The sequence below is a fragment of the Cloeon dipterum genome, chromosome 2, assembly GCF_949628265.1.
Source record: "Cloeon dipterum chromosome 2, ieCloDipt1.1, whole genome shotgun sequence".
NCBI lineage: Eukaryota > Metazoa > Arthropoda > Insecta > Ephemeroptera > Baetidae > Cloeon > Cloeon dipterum.
Genome location: NC_088787.1, coordinates 957,058 through 979,501, shown reverse-complemented (window position 1 = coordinate 979,501; position 22,444 = coordinate 957,058). Strand labels below are relative to the sequence as shown.

General features: G+C 38.7%; 1 protein-coding gene across 2 annotated transcripts; it reads right to left on the bottom strand.

Moving 5' to 3' along the window:
• Positions 1-232: 232 nt before the first annotated feature.
• Positions 233-1,547, bottom strand: LOC135937985 (uncharacterized). Of its 2 annotated transcripts, XM_065481408.1 has the most exons (5): positions 1,217-1,547; positions 1,062-1,159; positions 921-1,008; positions 649-872; positions 233-598 (listed from the first exon to the last, which is right to left on the bottom strand). In XM_065481408.1, exons 4-5 carry the CDS (start codon positions 719-721, stop codon positions 291-293), a joined length of 381 nt encoding a protein of 126 aa, XP_065337480.1. In that variant the 5' UTR covers positions 722-872; positions 921-1,008; positions 1,062-1,159; positions 1,217-1,547; the 3' UTR covers positions 233-290. The 2 variants fall into 2 exon arrangements, with proteins under 2 accessions (XP_065337480.1, XP_065337481.1); XM_065481409.1 differs by having other exon boundaries at positions 921-1,159.
• Between the last annotated feature and the right edge of the window lie 20,897 nt (positions 1,548-22,444).

Below are 22,444 nucleotides of genomic sequence, written 5' to 3'. Positions count from 1 at the left end.
TTTCCGTTTGATGTTCCGTTCGCTTTCTAGCTTGGCGCTAAGACGTCACATTGAAAGAGTTCTTAACAACTTAAAATCTAGTCCTCATCCCATATTGGTTTAGGACCAAATTCTATAAAAAACAGCCTTTCGAATTTTTTTAAAATCAAACAAATTTTTATTGCAAACTCAATAACAAAACAATTATTTGCCTCGAATTTTAATTAATTGTATCTAAAACATTTCCCAAGAAAATCCCAAATTAACGAATCTTTTAAACACTTCTACAGAGTTTAGGCGAACAAAATGATTTAGTACTCCCAGCGTTTCAAGCCTGGATTTGCCTGGCAATAAGCCAAGTAGTTGATGGAAAAGCGACAAAAAACATCGGTCTCGTATTTGAGCTCGTCGGTCACTGGGACGGCGTGCAGATTTGGCTCGGGCCCTGGCAACGAGACCAGCATTAGGGGGTTTCCAGACACCTCCTTGATCACGTCGACGGGCACCACGACGTGGCTAAAGGGGTTGAAGGGGTTGACGTTGCTGGCACACCACGTGAAGCCGCCGTTGAAGTTGAAGTACGCTTGGTCCCAGATTATCGTCAGATTCGGCGCCTGGCCTAAGAACCAATTATTAATCCTTGGAATTATTCTGACTGGGAAAGCTTACTCCTGAAGAAATTGTACATGAAGTCAAACATTTGTTTCGTTTCTGCGTAGGGCAACGCGCCGTTCCTCTCCATGCACGCGGTATACGATGACGTCCGAAACTGAAAAAGAAGTCAGTCTATCTAGTTCGATATATTTAATTCCTATATAAAACCCTTTTGACGTTAATCGGCAGGGTTGAAATGAAAATCCCAGTTTGTCCAAGTCCAGCTAAAAAGTCGTTTGCTAACAGGAATAATTAGTTTGGGTTTTCCAGAAATTTAGAAAACATACGCATGCAAAATGATGTGTTTTGTAAAAAGTTTTGGAACGTCGAGCATGGCGAGTAGAATTCATCAACCATTGGAATCACGCTGAAACCCTATTATTTGAACATTAAGTAATGAAATTCCTTTTTGAAATTTCCCCATATACTTCCAACTCGAAATTGTAAGCACTCCAAAAGCGATTCAACCCTTTCGAATCAACGAGGCATTGGAGAAAGTCGAAAGCGAATGTCTCTTCGTTAGTTTCTTCGTAGATTCAGGAATATATTATAAAATCATTTCGAAAATTGTAACAAAATTTACTTGAGGTGTTTCTGCAATTGTAGAGTTGGCGGATCATTTCGGCGGCCAGTTGAAAGTGGCCGGAAAAGAAATCATCCATGGTGTCTTCGGTCGCTTCTGCTATGAACTTAAATATCATTCTGGTGGAGTTGAGCGTAGGTTGCGACATAAGCCATTCTCTTTTATCCATTATTGAATTCGTCATCTCAGATTGATTGCTTCAATTTGTTTAATTCAAATGTATAATAAATCTCTTTAGTATTTTTTGTATTTTTACAAAGGAAAGAACATCCGAGACATCATGCTCAGATAGACATGCTCGTTGATTTTTGTCGAGTCGTACACCTTAAGAATTTACGAATATAAACATTTTCTTTAACATTTCCAGTCAAAATACCAGTCCTATATGTTCTGCCAGGCATTGCACCATTTTCTGAAATAAAGACCAACCCAACAACATTTATACAAAGGCGGTATAAATATCTGAAATTACTTTAAAGCTATATCCGGCTTGGTTCATGTCTCCGGTATTCCAAATTTTACTTGCTTCGCCTTATGATATTTAAGATTTTACCAAAAATTCATAAACAAAATTTAATTTAACGAACCTTGTTTAGCTCTGTGAGAATTTCTACATAAAAATAAGTGCATTTGTGACCTGTAGGCCACTCCCCCAGGAGCCTGTATTTCAAGAATTTTAAAATCCTCCCAAATAACTCTTTTAAATAGATATTGATACCTCGCACACGATCTGTTTTTTCTCAGAGCAGTCTGCCAAACCAAGGGTGGGCAAATCGGGATCGTCAAAGTCGATGTACACGCAAGAGTTGTTTGCCGATTTCGGGTCCACGCCTTTCTTCCAAACGATATCCTTTTTCAGGTAGTCGTTCAGGTAGCCGGTGCACCAGCGCAATTTTCCGCGACAAGCCTCAAGGTCCCTACCTGACGTCCAGATGTGACCATTGAACGGAAGTCTTCCATTGTTTGACAAAATCGAAATGACTGAAATCAAATTATTGCTGACGTTTTGTGCATAATAACTATTTCCGAACCTGGAGGTCTGTACAAGCAGTTTTGTTGGTTCGAACTTTGGATCGCAATGAGGTCCATCCCGTGGGAGCAGCACCGCTTGTAGGCCTCGTCCCAAGTTCCCTTAAAATTAATTATATGCGTTGATTGGAAACTTATTACAAAAAAAATCAGACCAGTTCATTGTTAAACTGGAGAAAATTCTTGTCGCAGGAAGGAGACCATTTCCCGTAAAGACTGGGATCTTTTATTGAGATAGAAAAGATTTTTGGTAAACCATAATTTGTATATCTATTAATTCGAGCTCACTGAGCAACACTCTGGCAGGTCGCGTGAGGAATTTCGAATCCTGCAAGCATTTGTTTAAGCTTTTATGTAATATATGGTAAAAAATGTCATTACATCCATGACGCAATCAGGAATTCCGGTACACTCGGGCGTATCGCAGCTGACGATCTTTTCCTTTACCAAATTTTTAAACAAAAAAATTAGTAATCAAGCAATTTACATACCCTGACTTCAAAAGTTTGCATCGGCGCTTCGCAGGCCAACAAAAGCTTAGAGGCGCACACCATTACTTTCGCCGCCAATCCTGTGCCCATCGCGGCTCTAGCGTTGCTGTCGCGGACCGAAACGGCAACGCAAGACCCTCCCTCTTTCGACCCATAGATAGGCATAGCATACTCCTCCTTGCTCTCTTGGAAGCAGTTTTCGAATTGATAGGGACATTCAGCCCTGGTCATCGCTGTCCAGTAAACCACACCCTGCATCGCTGGAGGCAGGGGTTTCATTTTAAATCGAGTCTTATATGTTTTATAGTTACGAGAGTTGTGTCGGTCAAAGTGTGTAATGTCTTCGCCCAAGGACAAAGGCTTGAGACCCAGGCTGCAGCAGGTCTGCCAGTTTTCACTCCAAGTCACCTTTTTGGGATAGAGTATTTATATTTTATAATTTAGGAACAGCTGGATGGTTAACCAATTTTTCTCCGAGGAAAAAATAGTAGGAACTGTTAAACTTTGATTTCTCCCACTTTCCGCGAATTTCTCTTCCTGAAATTCACAATTTTCGTGTTAATAATCAATTAGGAGAGCATAACAATCTCTCAAATAAAAAATACAGTTAAAGATGTTAGCAACTTGCCTGTTTTCATGAACGTTTTTCCTTCAACTACCTCAAAAAGGGATTCCTTGGGAAAATATTTAGAAAAAATTGACAAAATCTTCTAAAATAAACCTTACACCTTTGAAACACCTTTTTCCAGACGGACAGGTTGGTTTAGAGCAAGGCAGCTTTTCAAACAGAATCAGTTATGATTTTTATAATTTACAGCCACCTTTAATGAAACCTCGCACATGAAGAACGATCCGAAGGCGCAATCCGTTGGCACGAGTTGCTTTGTTGACCTTTTATAAATCAAGCAGTAGGGCGGGGAAAATTTGGCCAAATTGAGCGTGTAGTCGAGGCGGCTTTCCACTCTGCTCGAACACCAGGTGACGCTCGAGCACGAATTGGTGGCATTGTTCAGCGGATCGCTTTTCGAACACGGCGCCGCACTCGTCCACACAAACTCCATGTCCGCCGCTTTATTGGAAACATATAAGCAATCGAATTTCAGCAAAAATAGTTGGTTGTTTACCTGAGTCATTCATGTGCATGTAATCGTTGAGAGTCCCATTTGTGGTAAAAAACTGATTATTTATTTCTCCTGGAGTGTCAAGCGCCAAAAGCTGCATTTTCCGATACAAACACGCCTCAACTGCTTCTTTGTGGTTGACCTTTTAAAATTTACTCTTTAGAAAATGTTAAAAATTGCGCTTTGCCGACAAACCTTTTCAATGCTTTCGAAGAATCTTCTATTACCCCTTTTGCTGAAAGACCCTTGAGGTATTGGTTTCGGGTCGAGCAACTCAGCCAGCAAGGCTTAAAATTTAATTGTTCCTATGCCAATTTTTGTACAAAATTGTCATCATACCTCGTCTCCCAACAACAAAATCTATGTTAGCATTGTGTATTAATAATCATCGATGGTAAAATACAAATATATATCAGTCATACCATCAGAGTACGTAATTTCCAGGAATTTCTAATTAATTTAAGAAGGTTTGACAAGTAATTTTCTATTTAGATTCTAGAGAATGTCACCTTTTTTATTCGATTGTAATTCCGGCAAAAGGGATAAGAACTGTCCGTGTTCGGAGGAGGAGTCGTTCTCTTAGTTGGACGCCTTTTCGTGGTTGTCATTCTTCGAATTGGTTTAGCAACCGTCGTGGTCGTGGTTGCCCTCGGCTTCCGAGTGGTCGCACTCCAAACATCTGGTTGAACGAGATAGAAATTTACAAAATTAATAATAATTTCTAGAACCTGTAGCAAAGTAAATTGCGAGGAGAGCGAAAAGAAGAGCAAATTTGGCTTTGATCATTCCGAACCAAAATCCAAACCGAAAATGCTAGAGAATCTACTGCCGCAGCAGCTGATGTGGAGCCCTGTTTCCTGCCTAAATTTCAAAACTTTTGCCTCGTGTCGTGCTTTGTATCCTGGTTCAGCTGCTGTGGGGCCACGCTTCCGGCTTTATTGCAACATATATTTTTCACGAGCGAAATATTATGCACAGCACACCGGGGTCTGGATTCACGTAGATATGGCAACTGCGGTAGAGTGCGAAAAATGAATATTTCTGTTGAAATTTCTTTACTAATTGATGAATCGACCGTTAGATGGCACGTCTGGAAGATTTAAATGTAACAAAATTCGCGGGAATGAAATTAATTCGTCAGCATGCCTCTTTTTCGACGCCTCTGATTGGCCGCTGGACTGTCTCCTTAAATTTCGACGCCATTTTGACTTCTGACCGGCGGGAAACCAACACAGGTCGCAACCCGGCTCCCCGGTGGGAATTGCGACTGCGCAGAAGGTTTTAATTAGGGCTACGCATGCGCAGTGACAAGTTTCATCAACTCTGTGAGATTCAAAATCGTTCTGAACATACTGCGCATGCATCAAATGCGCACAAGTTTACTGCGCAGCTTCAACACAGATTTCCGGTTGTACAGCACCCATTTAACTTGAACAGCATTTAGAGAGTTAAAATTTACAATTAATTTGGATTCTTGACTCGCTTGTTGGCTGCTCAGAAGTCAATTTTTTCATTGTTACTTATATAAGACTTCAACATTGTACGAACAGGAAAATTGGAACCAACCGGAAGTGCATGTCGTGGTGACAACAAGTAAAAATCCCATTTGATTAAAAAATGCCACTCTACGAAATCAAAAAGAGCTGAAGCTATGATGGAAAACAATTTTCCAAAGTGTTACAATACAATTAAAAAGTAACACGGCAGTAAATGGAAAACCCCAGTTGATTCAGCCTGTATTCACGAGAGAGAAGGAGGTTGCATTGTGCTACAGTCAGAGCAGTCAGTGTTTTGCAAAATGGGAATCCCAGCCATTAGAAAAATTCTTTTCGTGCTTTTCGTTACCACAGGTTTGACCAAAATTCTTCAACTTATAGTCAAATGCATTCAAATATTCAGGGATTTGGTGCGCGAGAACTTCCACAAAATCAACAACAGCAACTACTGCTAGCACAGCTAGGCCGACCACAACCGCTAAAACTCCTTACCCCTTTTGCCAAAATTTCAATAAAATTAAAAAGGTAGGTTATTAAAGAAAGATGATTAGCTAATTGTTTAAATATCCTATTTCAAAGAATTTCCTTGACGTTACTATGCTGGATGGTGAGTAAATTAATTTGAAAGTATAGAGTTATATCTGTTTTATTATTTTAGATTTCATTATTGGGGAGCGAGGTAACCTAAAATGAACACTAAGAAATGTCGATAGTATCATAATTATTCCAAAAGGAATCTTAGCCGAAATGCTTGATGATCGGGATCGTGCGCTTGGCACCTTAGCTAAAAGAGGATATAAAATCTATTACGACAGCATTGAAAAGGTCACGATTTCACATTAGTCGAATAAATGAATGTTACAAATGTAAACAGGTCAATTACAAAAAAGCTATCGACACTTGTTTGTTGCGAAAAATGGAGCTATTGGCGCTGGATTCAACCGAAGAATTGATCGATCCGTATTTTGGGAAAAATATTAGAAAACCTGACATTGTGCACTTCAGTGATACAGGTCAGTAAACAATTATTGTCTTATTTTTTTCTAGTGGCTATTCCAGACGCGGACTTGGAGTTTTTGTGGACGAGTGCGGTGCCGTGTTCGAAAAGCGATCCGCTGAGCAAAGCCACCAATTCCTGCTCGAGCGTCACCTGGTGTTCCAGTAATGTGGAAACTGTCCTAGGCTATTCACTGAATTTGGGCCAACTTCCTCGACCCTTCTGCATGATTTATAAAAGGTCAACCAAGCAACTCGCACCCATGGACTGTTCCTTTGAAGCACTCTTTTTGTGCGAGGTATAGAAATGTTAGCCCACTATAAATATGGAAATGTTAATTATTCAACAAATAAGCTGTCTTGCTCGAAGCCAAACTGTCCACCTTCGAATCTATGCAAGAAAGATGTTTGTATTCAATTATTTAAATTAAAAATTGATAGAATAATGAATTTGTCTCAGGACTCGTTGTTTCAAGTGGTCGATGGAAGGACTTTTCTTAAAAAAGGTTGAAACGTCAAACAAAAATATGCTCGTTTATATTTTTTAACATTTAGAAATTCCGGGCGAGTGGGAACGTTCAAAATTTAACCTGTCCTATTTTCTCGGAGAAAAAATGGTGAGTATAATTTCTCAATGTTTTTTATGTCAAAACCTTTTCTGCATTTCTCCAAGGTCTCTTGGAGCGAGAACTGGAAGACGTGCTGCAGCCTGGGACTCAAGCCCTTGGCCTTGAACGATTTATTGACGCACCACTTTGACAGAGAAATTTCTCGTATCTCAATAATTCCAAAATAAAATCGTATTTTAAAGACCCCTTCAGCCATGCAGGGTTTAGTGTACTGGACGGCCATGACGCGTGCCAACTGTCCCTATCAATTCGAGAATTGCTTTCACCCTGATGTCAAAGAGCCATTTTCTCAGCCGAATATAAACGGAATGTTGAAGGGAGGATCTTGCATTGCCATTTCGATGCGTGACTCAGCCACCAAGAAGACATTGGGCAATAGTCAGTCGGTGAAAACGTTTGTTTGCAGCTCGAAACTCTTGCTCGGATGCCAAGGCCCGGAGCAGACCTTCGAAGTCAAGGTAAAAATTGTTACAATTTTAATTCTTTATTTAATATTCCGAAATAGATTGAGGACTCGATAAACTGTGATCTACCAGAGTGCAGAGGGATCGCTAATAATTGCTACATTGATGTAATTTTATTTTAAATTTTAAAATTTGTTTAACTAGAAAGGTTTGTCTAGAGATCGAATTTCCTCCTGCGGCCTTTTCCAGTTTTGCTCGGTGAGATCTAGATATAAATTAATGAACTTTCTAAGCATGAAAAAACTGTTCCTTATCAAGCACCCCAACGTCTGGGAAAATGGCTGTCTGCCTGTGACCACAGTTTTCTTCAACTTCCAAATCCAGATGTATGCTTGTCCCTTTAATATACATTTTATACATTAACATAACTGTTTTAAGGGAACGTGGGACGAGGCTTACAAACGGTGCTGCTCTGTAGGAATGGACCTCTTATCAATTCAAAATCCAGCAAAGCAGATATGCTTGGCCAGTTCTTCGAGTAAAATTGAAAAATTGGATAATAAATACAGAATTGTTATACTTATGAAATAAAAGGAACTCGGCTGCCGTTCTCAGGACAATTTTGGACGTCCGGAAGGGACATTGGCTCTTGTCCCGGAAAGCTTCGCTGGTGCACAAACTACCTGAAAGACTTCCTCAAAAAATACCTTGTTTGGAAAGCCGGGCAAGATCTTAGTTTTGCCAAAAACTCTTGCGTCTACATCGATTTCGACGACCCAATTTTGCCCAGTTTGGCTTTGGCAGACTGCTCGGAAAGGAAACAGTTTTTCTGCGAGGTACGGTTACACTTTATTAAAAAGGTTCAAACTGAAAAATTTTGATTCAGGCGCCGTCGGGAGCGGGCTACAAATCGCAGATGCACGCAACGTTTTGCAGAAGAAGTTTCAACGTGAAAGAGAGTAAATATAAACACGACTGTGCCGGGATATTTTAATAATTTTGTATAATTTCCCATCTAGGTGAAGCAATCCAAATTTGGAATACAGGCGATTTAAGGCAGGCTGGATACGGAGTAAAAGTATTAAATTTTAATTAAAACCTCAAATCAATATTTATCAAGAGTTTGCGTAGAAAATGATGCAATGCTTAGCTGAATACGTGGGACTGGTATTAACAAGTAACTTAAATTTCATAAATTAATCAATTCTCAATCGCAGGTGTACAACTCGACCGAAATAAACGAGCACGTGTACTTTAAAATGGTTTCCAGAATGTTATCTCCTCTGTAAACCAAAACTTTCAGTATAGTTGTTTCTATAAATACCTTTGCCGGTTTTTTTAGGGATATGAATGCGATGCAGGATGCTTTACGTGATAAAAATAGCTTCATGAAGTCATTTGGATTGACAAATCCATTAAAATACAAAAAATTATTGCTTTTATCCACTTTTGAAGGGATGGAACAATTTTTTTCAGCCCACTTTCAAGTTTCTGCCAATATGATTAACAGTCTCTACGAGTGCAAAAATATTTCGGGTAATTTTCATAGTTTTTATAGTAAAATTGATAAACTCTATACGTTTAAAGAATCAAATGATGCTACGTTCGCTTTTGACTTTCTGCGATGTCTCCTTAAGTCACCAGGAATGGCTACATTTTGGAAAGCTTACGATTTCGAGCTTGAAGTATGCATTTCTTCACTTTAAATGATTAATTTTGATTCGTAAAAATAGCAAAACAGCGTGGTCCCGATGTTTGAAGAGATCAGCTCTCCTTGTTTCAAATTCCAGGGACTTTTGAGACTCTCTAATTCGTGCATACGTACGATTTTTAATTTTAAACGGAAAAATTTAATAATGATGAAAATCATTAGCTGAATATTTTTTATATGGAATGACTCGTGCCGGACCTTTCGTTTCCCGCATCCCGATCAATGTTACTAAGGTTTTAAATAATAATTAAAAATTGCGATTAAAACTTTGTAATTAAGGTTGGTTCGTCATCGTTTATCACGTGCTTGGAAAGAAAGGGATCGCTGCCATACGCGGAAACCAAGGAAATTTTCGTAAAACTTTACAATTACTTCAGGAGTAAGTGTTTGTTAAAAGAAATGTAATTTTAAAAGTTGTTATCACTAGGTGTGGCGCCAAACCTGACGATTATCTGGGACCACGGATACGCAGCAGCAAACGGAAAGGGTTTCGTGTGGTGCCGCAGCGACGTCGACCCTTTGAACCCTTCCGCCAGGATCCCGGTTCCCGTTCCAGTGACCGCAACCACAAATAAAATCCCCCTGATGCTGGTCTCGCTGCCTGGAAAGGAGCCGAACCTCCACGCTGTCCCTGTGACCGAAACGCTCAAGTACGACACCGACGTTTTCTGCCGCTTTTCGCCATCCGTTATAAAAAGTTGCGAAGGCGACGTTTATACCACTTCATGGAACTATTAACCCTTTGAATAATATGTTCGCAATTCTTATATTTGGTTTTATTTTTACAATAAATCGTGGCTTGTGAGTGAATGCAAATATTTTAATTTTGTTTGACGACTGCAGTGTGCAGCAACTATTTTTCACTATTTTGTGGCGTGATAGATACGCGGGCTTCACCAGCAACCCAATTTCCAGCGAAACGGAAAGTGTGCTGCGAGCGTCTCCGGAAGTGAGTCAGCTCGGTTGCGCGGGCGAGAGAGTCCTCACAAACGCAGATCGACCATCGGCATGAAATGGAAATCATGAAAATTCTCGTCTTCATCTCTGCGCTCCACGTCTCCACGAGTCTGAGGGCGATTTCGTTTTCTTTATGCAGAAATTTAAAAATACTGAATAAAAGTTATTGGCTCCACTTCCGAAATTAAAACCTGATTTTTGTTTGTCAAACACTTGATGAATTAAATTAAATTAATCTCCCAACACCTGCATGTCTTGCTTGTCTATGATTAATTTTTGAAGTATTTTTTGCCCTTATTTAAAAGATATCAGAATTTTTCTGCTGACAATTATCATTCAAGAGAAAATAATCAGGTCGCTTTCATGGCGTCCACGGAAGTGAAACAAACACAAAATCCACTTGGGGGAATTTTTAATATTTTGTGAACTGAGGGGGAAAGCAGATCGTTGGTCGCTTTTGGTGATCAAATTTTTCAATATGTCAGGACGAAAAATAAATGTTAAGGTGTGAGAAAGATATTAATTTATAAGTGTAGCGTCATCAAACGCAACCTCAAGCAGCTTCTGAATGGTTTGGGGAAAATTTGATTATATATTTTTAAAATTTGAAAACTGCGAATATTTATATTGCTGTAGTTTTGGTCTACCGTGGAGAAAATTGATATCGACGAGGTGTCAAACTGATTTGATCTTTAGCAGCAACTGCTGCGTGAACTTCCTGTCTGCTTTGTTATTGCAGAGATGTTGCGTCATTCGCTTCCTGGCTTGTATTGAATGAGCCTCCCAAGTGAAAACCGAAAATCTTTGATTGGTAGGATTGAATTCGTTAAAAACAGCTTTTCGATTTTTTCTCAAATGAAATAAATTTTTAATAAAGAAACACTCGTAAAAGATCTGTCCTCAAATTGTTATGGATACTAGTAATATTTTAAAATGTTCCCCAAGAAGGTTCACAAATTATGACCTTTTAAAATTTACAATTTAGAAAACGCTAAAAATTGCGTTTGGGTGGCAACCTTTTCAATGCTGCCGAAAAATATTCTATTTCCTCTTTTGCTGAAAGACCCTTGAGGTATTGGTTTCGGGTCGAGCAACTCCGCCAGCAAGCCTAAAAATTTGATTGTTCGTGCGAATTTTTGTAGGATATTTTATCATCATATTTCGTTTCCCCACGATAAAATCTATAATAGCAAATTGGAATAATAATCATCGATGTTGAAATACGTTTTAGTCATACCATCGGAGTAAGTAGTTTCCAGGAAAATCTGATTATTTTGAAGGTTTAAAACGGAATTTGTGATTTATATTTTTTTAAATGTCACCTTTTTATTCGATTGTAATTCCTGCAAAAGGGATATGAACTGTCCGTGTTCGGAGGAGGAGTCGTTCTCTTAGTTGGACGCCTTTTCGTGGTTGTCATTCTTCGAATTGGTTTAGCAACCGTCGTGGTCGTGGTCGCCCTCGGCCTTCGAGTAGTCGTACTCCAAACATCTGGTTAAAAACGGGATGGTGTATTTTTAAAAAATTAGTTAAATTTTTTTAACTTGTTGCAAAGTAAATTGCGAGGAGAGCGAAAAGAAGAGCAAATTGAGTTTTGATCATTCCGAACCAAAATCCGAATCGAAAATGCTAACGAGTCTCCGATGTGGAGCTGTTTGTGTTTCCTCTGCCTCAATTTCAACGAAAACTCTTGCCTCGTGCCGTGTTTCGCTTCCTGGTCCATCTGCTATGGGGGCCAAGCTTCCGGCTTTATTGCAAAACAAAATTTTGAAGAGAAAAATATTTGGTAGAGCACCAAATATATTGCACTTGAACAGCATTTTCTTTTTATCGAGACCAGTCACAAATTTTAATTAAGAGGGTAAAAATTTGAATTCTTGACTCGCTTTTCGGCTGTTCAGAAGTAAATTTAAACATTGTTACTTCTATGATTTCATCATTTTGCGAAAGACTACGTGCTGGCAGGAATATTGAAATCGACAGGAAGTTTTATTCACGCTCGAACGAACCTCGTTAGTGAGTCGTCATGTTGTGGTGATTCACACATCACGAACTGGTTGATTGAAGCAACAAGAAATCAATACTTTTGAATTCACAAATATTCATATTTTCATCCCTTTTTTCAAAAGAACATAGGAATCTTAGCCGAGATGCTTGATGAACGGGATCGGCCGCTTGGCATCCTGGCTCAAAGTGGACGAAAAATATATTTCGACTGCATTTGGAGCAAGTGACGAAAAATCTCTTTGCTTTCTCTAAAAATAAGTGCCTCATATTTAAAGATGTCTTTTATCGAAAAATGAAGCTATTGGCGCTGGATACGACAAAATACATTACCGCAGTGACGTCAACCCTTGAACCCTTCCGTCAGGATCCCGGCGACCTTAACCTCAAGTAAAATCCCCCTGATGATCTTATATTTTGATCAGGAAAATGTCATTAAATTTCCATTTATTAAATTGAGCGGCTGGCCACTCTACAAAATGTCGAAACTAAAAGCTGTCCACGAATTTTACAGGAAATGTGATGAAAACAAATTTACCAAAGTGCTTCTAAAGTAATTAAAAAGCAACACGTCAGGGAATGGAAAACCCCAGTTGCTTTTGACGCTGGCGTTAAATTCAGTAGAGAGAAAGAGCAGGTTGCAGGTGCTGCAGCCCGTGTTAAGTCAAATGGCGCTTCTAGCCTTAAGAAACTCTCTTTTCGTGCTTCTCGTTGCCACGGGTTTGACCAAAAATCTACAGATTTATAGTTAATCACATTCATAAATCTAGAGATTCAGTTCGCAAGATCAACAACTAAAAAGCAACCTTGGACAACAACTACTACTAGCACGGCGAGGCCTACGACAACCACCCAACCTCCTTACCCCTTTTGCCGAAACTTGAATAAAATCAAAAGGGTAAGTAATTTTGAAATATTAATAGTTAATTGTTTAATAAATTTCCTATTTCTAAGAACTTCCTCGATGTTACTATGCCGGAAGGTAATCAATAAATCATTTCAAACATTTGAACTATGACTTTGTAATTATATTCACTCGTCATAGATTTTATTATTGGCAATCGAGGTAACCTGAAATGAAATCAGAAATTGGATGTCGATAATATATTCAATGTTTCTAAAGGAATTTTAACCGAAATGCTTGATGATCGGGACCTGGCACTTGGCACCTTAGCTAAAAAAGGATATAAAATATATTATGACAGCATTGAAAAGGTGACGCTTTTACTTGAATCGAACGAATAAATGTCACAAATGTAAACAGGTCAATTACGAAAAAGCCATCAACACTTGTTTGTTTCGAAAAATGGAGCTGTTGGCGCTGGAAACAGACGAAGAATTAAACGACCCGTATTTTGGTTCCGATTTCCGAAGTCTTGACATTGTGCACTTCAATGACACAGGTCAGTCAACTATTATTTGTCATATTTTTACCTAGCGACTGTCGCCGCACTTTCCAGACGAGGACATGGAGTTTTTGTGGACGAGTGCGGCGCCGTGTTCGAAAAGCGATCCGCTGAACAAAGCCACCAATTCCTGCTCGAGCGTCACCTGGTGTTCCAACAATGTGGAAACTCGGCTGAACTACACGTTGAATTTGAGCAACTTTGCTCGGCCCTACTGCATGATTTACAAGAGGTCGACCCAGCAACTCGCACCCATGGATTGCTCCTTTGAAGCACTGTTTTTGTGCGAGGTATAGAAATGTTAGCCGACTATCATGAATTGAAATAATATTTATTCAACAAATAAGCATTCTTGCTCGAAGCCAAACTGTCCACCTTCGAATCTATGCAAGAAAGACGTATTCAATTATTTTAAATTAAAAATAGAAATATAATAATGAATCTGGCAGGACTCTTTGTTCCAAGTGGTTGATGGAAGGAATTTTCTCAAAAAAGGTAGCAACATCGAAATTATTCAACGTGTTTTATCTATTTCTATTTAGAAAATTATATTCTGGGCACGTGGGAACGTTCAAAAGATAACATCTTCTATTTTCTCGGAGAAAAACTGGTGAATAATTTATCAATATTGCAAGTTAAACACTTCTTTTTCCCTAAGGTCTCTTGGAGCGAGAACTGGAAGATGTGCTGCAGTCTGGGACTCAAGCCCTTGGCCATGAATGATTTATTGACGTTCCACTTTGACAGAGAAAATTCTCGTATCTCGATAATTCCAAAATTCGATAAAATATGATTCTTAAACCTCTTTTAGCAATGAAGGGCATCGTGTACTGGACGGCCATGACGCGTGCCAACTGTCCCTATCAATTCGAGAATTGCTTCCACGATGACTTCAATGAGCCATTTTCTCAACTGAACATAAATGGAATGGCGACCGGAGGATCTTGCGTGGCCATTTCGATGCGCGACTCGATCACCAAGAATATTTTGGGCAATGGTGTCGCTGTGAAAACGACTGTTTGTAGCACAAAACTCTTGCTAGGATGCCAAGGCCCGGAGCAGACCTTTGAAGTCAAGGTAAAGATTGTTAACACTTTTGTATTTCTTTTGGTGCAATTGCGAAATAGATAGAGGATTCACTCAACTGTGACGATATACCAAAGTGCAGAGGGATCGGAAATTGCTTCATTGACGTATTTATTCTCTATTTTAATTTTTAATTTGTTCAGCATGAAATAACTTATAGATCTCGAATTTCCTCTTGCGACCCTTTCCAGTTTTGCTTTGTGAGATCTGGATTGAAACTAAATTTTCTAAATTTGATAAAAACTATTCCGTATCAAGCACCCCAACGTTTGGGAAAATGGCTGTCTGCTTGTGATCACAGTTTTCTTCAACTGCCAAATCATTATGTAACATATTATCCATTTGATATATCCGTATATTTTACATCAGGACCGTTTATAAGGGAACTTGGGACGAGGCTTACAAACGGTGCTGCACTGTAGGAATGGACCTTTTATCGATTCAAAATCCAGCAAAGCAGATATGCTTGGCCAGTTCTTCGAGTAAAATAAAAATAAAATATTCCTACCAATGATATGGTTTATTCCTAAAATATAAGGGAGTAAGCTGCCGTTCTCCGGACAATTCTGGACGGCTGGACGGGACATTGGCTCTTGTCCCGGAAAACTTCGCTGGTGCACAAACTACCTGAACGACTTCCTCAAAAAAGACCTTGTTTGGAAAGCCGGGCAAGATCTTAGTTTTGCCAACAATTCTTGCGTCTACATAGATTTCGACGACCCGATTTTGCCAAGTTTGGGTTTGGCAGACTGCTCGGAAAGGAAACAGTTTTTCTGCGAGGTACGGTTAGACTTTATTAAAAAGGATCAAACTGAAAAATTTTGTTTCAGGCGCCGTCGGGAGCGGGCTTCAAATCGGAGATGCATGCAAAATTTTGTAGAAGGAGTTTCAACGTGAAAGAGAGTAATTAAATTAACACAACTGTTTCGAATGATGTCTTTAAAGATTATGCTCCTGTGCATTTAGTAATTTTAAAAATTTATCATCTAGATGAAGCAATCAAAATCTGGAACACAAGCGATTTAAGCCAGGCCGGTTACGGAGCAAAAGTACAATTTCTTTTTAAAAATCTCGAATTGAATATTTATCAAGGATTTGAAACAGAAAATGATCCAATGCTTAGCTGAATACTTGGGACTGGTATATTATAAAAATTATTTAATACAAATTTTAAATTATGCTCAATCGCAGGTGTACAACGCAACCAAAATAAACGAGCACGTGTACTTTCAAATGGTTTCTAGAATGATAACTCCTTTGTAAAAAAAACTTTAAATTTCGTTAGTTCTATAAAAACGATTGCATTTTTTTTAGTGACATGAACTCGATGCAGGATGCTTTACAAGAAAAAAATAGCTTATTCGTGACGTCAATTAGACTGACAAATCCTATAAAATACAAGAAATTTCTAATTTTGTCCACTTTTGAAGTGATGGAACAATATTTCTCATCCCACTTTCAAGTTTCTGCCGATATGATTAATAATCTCTACGAGTGCAAAAATATTTCAGGTATTTTCATAGTTTTTTCGTAAAATTTATTAACTCTATACTTTGAAAGAATCGAATGAGGCTACGTTCGCTTTTGACTTTCTGCGGTGTCTCCTTAAGTCTCAAGAAATGGCTAAATTTTGGAAAACTTACGATTTCGAGCGTGAAGTATGAATGTTTTCTCTTAAATTGACTAATTCTGTTTCGTAAAAATAGGGTAAAAGCGTGATTCCGATGTTTGAAGAGATCAGCTCGCCTTGTTTCAAATTCCAGGGACTTTTGAGAAATTCTAATTCGTGCATTCGTAAGATATTTATTTTATTTTAAAACAGAAGACCTTCAAAATTATTTTAATCGTTAGCTGAATATTTTATAATGGGAATGACTCGTACCGGACCTTTCGTTTCTCACATCCCGATTAATGTTAAAAAGGTTATAATTAATAATTAAATATCACATAAAACAAAACTTTGATGCATCAAGGTTGGTTCATCATCGTTTATCACGTGCTTGGAGAGAAATGGATCGCTGCCATACGCAGAAACCAAGGAAATTTTCGTAGCTCTTTATAATTACTTCCGGAGTAAGTTCTTCTTAAAAAATACAAAAAAATTGACAATTAATTATTAGTTGTGGCGCCCAACCTGATAATTATCTGGGACCACGGATACTCAGTGAACGGAAGCAGTTTCATGTGGTGCCGCAGCGACGTCGACCCTTTGAACCCTTCCGCCAGGGTCCCGGTTCCCGTCCCAGTGACCGCATCCACAAATAAAATCCCCCTGATGCTGGTCTCGCTGCCTGGAAAGGAGCCGAACCTCCACGCTGTCCCTGTGACCGAAACGCTCAAGTACGACACCGACGTCTTCTGCCGCTTTTCGCCATCCGTCGTGGTGCGTTGCGAAGAGGACGTAAATACCGCAACCTGGGACTATTAACCCTTTGAATCATTTATTTGTTTGCAATTCTTATACTTGGTTTTTCGATATCAATAAATTACTGATTTCTGTGAGTGAATACGATATTTTAATTTAATTTGTCAAACTGCAGCGTGAAGCAATGGGTTTTTGCTGTTTTAAGGCTTGATTGATATGGAAGGTTTTAATTAAAATACTGAAAAAATTGATTAATTAAAGAACATACATTCTGACTTTGTTTTAAAAATTTATTTCATCAACAATAAGATCTCATATATGAATATGAAAAACTCATTTATTAAATGAGCCTGCTCTACAAAATGACAAAATTAAAAGCCGTCCATGCATTTTACCGAAACTTTGATGGAAACCAATTTTCCAAAGTGCTTCTAAAGCAATTAAAAAAAGCAACACGTCAGGGAATGGAAAACCCCAGTTGTTTTTGACGCTGGCGTTAAATTCAGTAGAGAGAAAGAGGTTGCAGGTGCTGCAGCCCGTGTTTAGTGAAATGGCGCTTCTAGCCTTAAGAAACTCTCCTTTTGTGCTACTCGTTGTCACAGGTTTGACCATAATTCTTTAACTATTACTTTAATACATTAAAAAATCCAGGAATTTGGTGCGCAAGATCTTCCATACAATCAACAACTACTACGAGCACAGTGAGGCCTACGACAACCACCCGACCTCCTTATCCATTTTGCCGAAGCTTCAATAAAATTAAAAAGGTTGATCATTTTATAATATAAGAGTTCATTGTTCAAATTTGATATTTCGAAGAATTTCCTCGATGTTACTATGCCGGATGGTGAGCAATTTAATTTGAAAAATACGGAGTTATAACTGTTAAATTATTCACTCGTGTAGATTTCATTATTGGGGAGCGAGGTAACCTAAACTAAGAAAAAAAGTTCAGAAATGTCGGTAACATATATTCATCGTGCAATAGGAATCTTAGCCGAAATGCTTGATGATCGGGATCGGGCGCTTGGCATCTTTGCTAAAAGGGGATATCAAATCTATTACGACAGCATAGAAAAGGTAACGATTTTACTTTAATCGAACAAATGAATGTAACAAATTTAAACAGGTCAACTACAAAAAAGCTATGGAAACTTGTATGCTGCGTAAAATGGAGCTATTTGCGCTGGATACACCAAAAGAATTGAACCATTTGTATTTTGGTTCCAATTTCAGACGGCTAGACATCATGCACATCAATGAAACAAGTCAGTAAACGATTAATTGTCGTATTTTTCTATTTCGTCACTGCTTCCAGACGCGGACATGGAGTTTTTGTGGACGAGTGCGGCGCCGTGTTCGAAAAGCGATCCGCTGAACAAAGCCACCAATTCGTGCTCGAGCGTCACCTGGTGTTCGAGCAAAGTCGAAACCAACCTCGACTACACGTTGAATTTGGGCCAACTTCCTCGACCCTTCTGCATGATTTATAAAAGGTCAACCAAGCAACTCGCACCCACGGACTGTTCCTTTGAAGCACTCTTTTTGTGCGAGGTATAGAAATGTTAGCCAACTATAAATATTGAAATGTTAATTATTCAACAAATAAGCTGACTTGCTCGAAGCCAAACTGTCCACCTTCGAATCGATGCAAGAAAGATGTTTGTATTCAAATATTTAAATTAAAAATAGCTAGAATAATGAATTTGTCTCAGGACTCGTTGTTCCAAGTGGTCGATGGAAGGATTTTTCTCAAAAAAGGTTGCAACATAAAACAAAATTCAGCTTGTATAAATATTTTAAATATTTAGAAATTCCAGGGGTGTGGGAACGTTCAACATTTAATATGAATTATTTTCTTGGAGAAAAACTGGTGAACTATTTCTCAATATATCAATTTAAACTATTTCTCACCTAGGTCTCTTGGAGCGAAAACTGGAAGACGTGCTGCAGTCTGGGACTCAAGCCCTTGGCCATGAATGATTGGGCGTTCCACTTTGACAGAGAAAATTCTCGTATCTCAATAATTCCAAAATAAAATCGTATTTTAAAGACCCCTTCAGCCATGCAGGGATTAGTGTACTGGACGGCCATGACGCGCGCCAACTGCCCCTATCAGTTCGAGAATTGCTTTCACCCTGATGTCAATGAGCCATTTTCTCAGCCGACCGTGAATGGAATGACGACCGGGGGATCTTGCATTGCCATTTCGATACGCGACTCAGCCACCAGGAAATTATTGGGCCATAGCCTGGCGGTAAAAACGACTGTCTGTGGCTCGAGACTCTTGCTTGGATGCCAAGGCCCGGAGCAGACCTTTCAAGTCAAGGTGAAAATTAATTAAACTTTTATTTCTTAAAGTTAAATTACGAAATAGATCGTGGATTCACAAAACTGTGATCTACCAAAGTGCAAAGGAATCCCAAATTGCTACATTGATGTAATTGCCTCTCTTTTAATTCTTGATTTGTCCTACATAAAATAATTTACAATAGCGTTCGAACATCCTCTTTTCACCTTTTCCAGTTTTGCTCGGTGAGGCCTTGGATAGCAACTAAATTTAATAAAACTATTCTTAATTAAGCACCCCAACGTTTTGGAAAGTGGCTGTCTGCCTGTGATCACAGTTTTCTTCAACCGCCAAATCCTTCTGTAAGCTTTTCCCTTTGAAAAAATATAGTTAACATATAAACCTCTTCAAGGGAACCTGGGACGAGGCTTACAAACGGTGCTGCTCTGTAGGAATGGACCTTTTATCAATTCAAAATCCAGCAAAGCAGATATGCTTGGCCAGTTCTTCGAGTAAAATTTAAAAATTGGATAATAAATAAAGAATTGTTATATTTATGAAATAAAAGGAACTCGGCTGCCGTTCTCAGGACAATTCTGGACGTCCGGAAGAGACATTGGCTCTTGTCCCGGAAAACTTCGCTGGTGCACAAACTACCTGAACGACTTCCTAAAAAAAGACCTTGTTTGGAAAGCCGGGCAAGATCTTAGTTTTGCCAAAAACTCTTGCGTCTACATCGATTTCGACGACCCGATTTTGCCCAGTTTGGGTTTGGCCGACTGCTCGGAAAGGAAACAGTTTTTCTGCGAGGTACGGTTACATTTTATTAAAAAGGTTCAAACTGAAAAATGTTCATTCAGGCGCCGTCGGGAGCGGGCTACAAATCGGAGGTGCACGCAACGTTTTGCAGAAGAAGTTTCAACGTGAGAGAGAGTAATTAAACAAAGCTGTACTGGGATATTTTAATAATTTTGTATAATTTCTCATCTAGGTGAAGCAATCCAAATTTGGGATACAGGCGATTTAAGCCAGGCCGGATACGGAGCAAAAGTATAATTTTGTATGAAAATTCTCCAATTCAATATCTATCACGGTTTTTGAGTAGAAAATGATCCAGTGCTTAGCTGAATACGTGGGATTGGTAATTTTTTAAACTTTAATTATTTATTAACTAATTCTGAATCGCAGGTGTACAACTCGACCAAAATAAACGAGCACGTGTACTTTCAAATGGTTTCCAGAATGTTATCTTCTATGTAATGCTTAATAACCTTAGTGTATATTGGTAAATACTACTATAAATTGCTTCTAATATTTAGAGATATGTATGCGGTGCAGGAAGCTTTAAGTGCAAAAAACAGCTTCATCAAGTCAATTGAAAAAACAAATCCTTTAAAATACAAGAAATTATTACTTTTGTCTACTTTCCAAGTGATGGAACAATTTTACTCAGCCCACTTTCAAGTTTCTGCCGATATGATTAATAATCTCTACGAGTGCAAAAATATTTCAGGTATTTTCATAGTTTTTTCGTAAAATTTATTAACTCTATACTTTGAAAGAATCGAATGAGGATAAGTTCGCTTTTGACTTTCTGCGGTGTCTCCTAAAGAGTCCAGGATTGGCAACATTTTGGAAAGCGTACAATTTCGAGCTTGAAGTATGTGTTTCTAGACTTCAAATGATCGAGTCTGATTCGTAAAAATAGCGTACCAGCGTGGTTCCGAGGTTTGAGGAGACCAGCTCACCTTGTTTCAAATTCCAGGGACTTTTGAGAAACTCCTATAAGTGCATACGTAGGTTTTTTCATAGAATTTTAAAATGGATAACTTTGAAAATGATTTAAATCGTTAGCTAAAATTTTTTTATATGGATTGACTTTTACCGGACCTTTTGTTTCTCACGTACCGATAAATGTTAAAAGGGTTGTATATAGTTATCAATTAAAATTCACAAATAAAACTTAGAAATTAAGGTCGGTTCATCATCGTTTATCGCGTGCTTGGAAAGAAATGGATCGCTGCCATACGAGGAAACCAAGGAAATTTTCGTAAAACTTTACAATTACTTCCGGAGTAAGTGTTTGTTAAAAAAAAAGATATAATTTTAAAAGTTATTATCACTAGGTGTGGCGCCAAACCTGATGATTATCTGGGACCACGGATACTCAGTGAACGGAAGCAGTTTCATGTGGTGCCGCAGCGATGTCGACCATTTGAACCCTTCCGCCAGGATCCCGGTTCCCGTTCCAGTGGCCGTAATCTCAAATAAAATCCCCCTGATGCTGGTCTCGCTGCCTGGAAAGGAGCCGAATCTTTACGCTGTCTCTGTGACCGAAACGCTCAAGTACGACACCGACGTCTTCTGCCGCTTTTCGCCGTCCGTTAAAAAAAGTTGCGAAAACAACCTTTACACCACCACATGGAACTATTAACCCTTTGAGTCATTTGTTTGCAATTCTTATTCTTGGTTTTATGGTACCAATAAATTACTGATTTTTGTGAGTGAATTCAATATTTTTATTTATTTCACCATCTGCAGTACACGTGAAGCGACGATTTTTCACTATTTTGTGGCGTGATAGATACGGCTTCATCAGCAACCCAATTTCCAGCGAAACGGAAAGTGGGCTGCGTTCGTCTCCGGAAGTGAGAGTCAGCTCGGTTGCGCGGGCGAGAGTCCTCACAAATGCAGATCGACCGTCGGCATGAAATGGAAATTATAAAAATTCTCGTCTGCTCTGCGCTTCTCATCTCTACTGGTTTGAGAAGGATTTTGTTGTCTTTATTTATAAATTTAAAATTCAAGTGACTGGATTGCAGAAATAATAGAAATGACTGGAATCATTGCCGAAGTTGCAATCCGATTATGGCAATAGAAACATCAGAAGAAATAGACGAATTGTATCCGGCAACAGAAGTTATAAGAGCGTCGAGATATATCCATGATTTATATTAAAGAATATAATTAATCTTGAACCACTTTGACCATTCGGAATACCTAAAACTAAATAAAAAAGCAGCAACTCTACTACCAGCTGTGTTTCATGATTGATGAATAAAACTACGAGAAGACAATGTAAACTTGTTCATTCTTCCAAATACATTTTTAAGATAAGAACTCAAAGCAAGAAAGGGATAAAGCACTGCTGGTGAAAAAATTCTAAAGCGATCCATCACAAAACAAATATATCCCATCTATTTAGCAAAAACTATTAATGAAAGAACATGCATTGACTTTTTT

Coding starts and splice junctions, on each gene's coding strand:
- LOC135937985 (XM_065481409.1), bottom strand. CDS start 721: ATGGAGAGGAACGGCGCGTTGCCCTACGCAGAAACGAAACAAATGTTT. Junction 599..648: donor CATGTACAATTTCTTCAGGA/GTAAGCTTTCCC, acceptor ATTGGTTCTTAG/GCCAGGCGCCGAATCTGACG.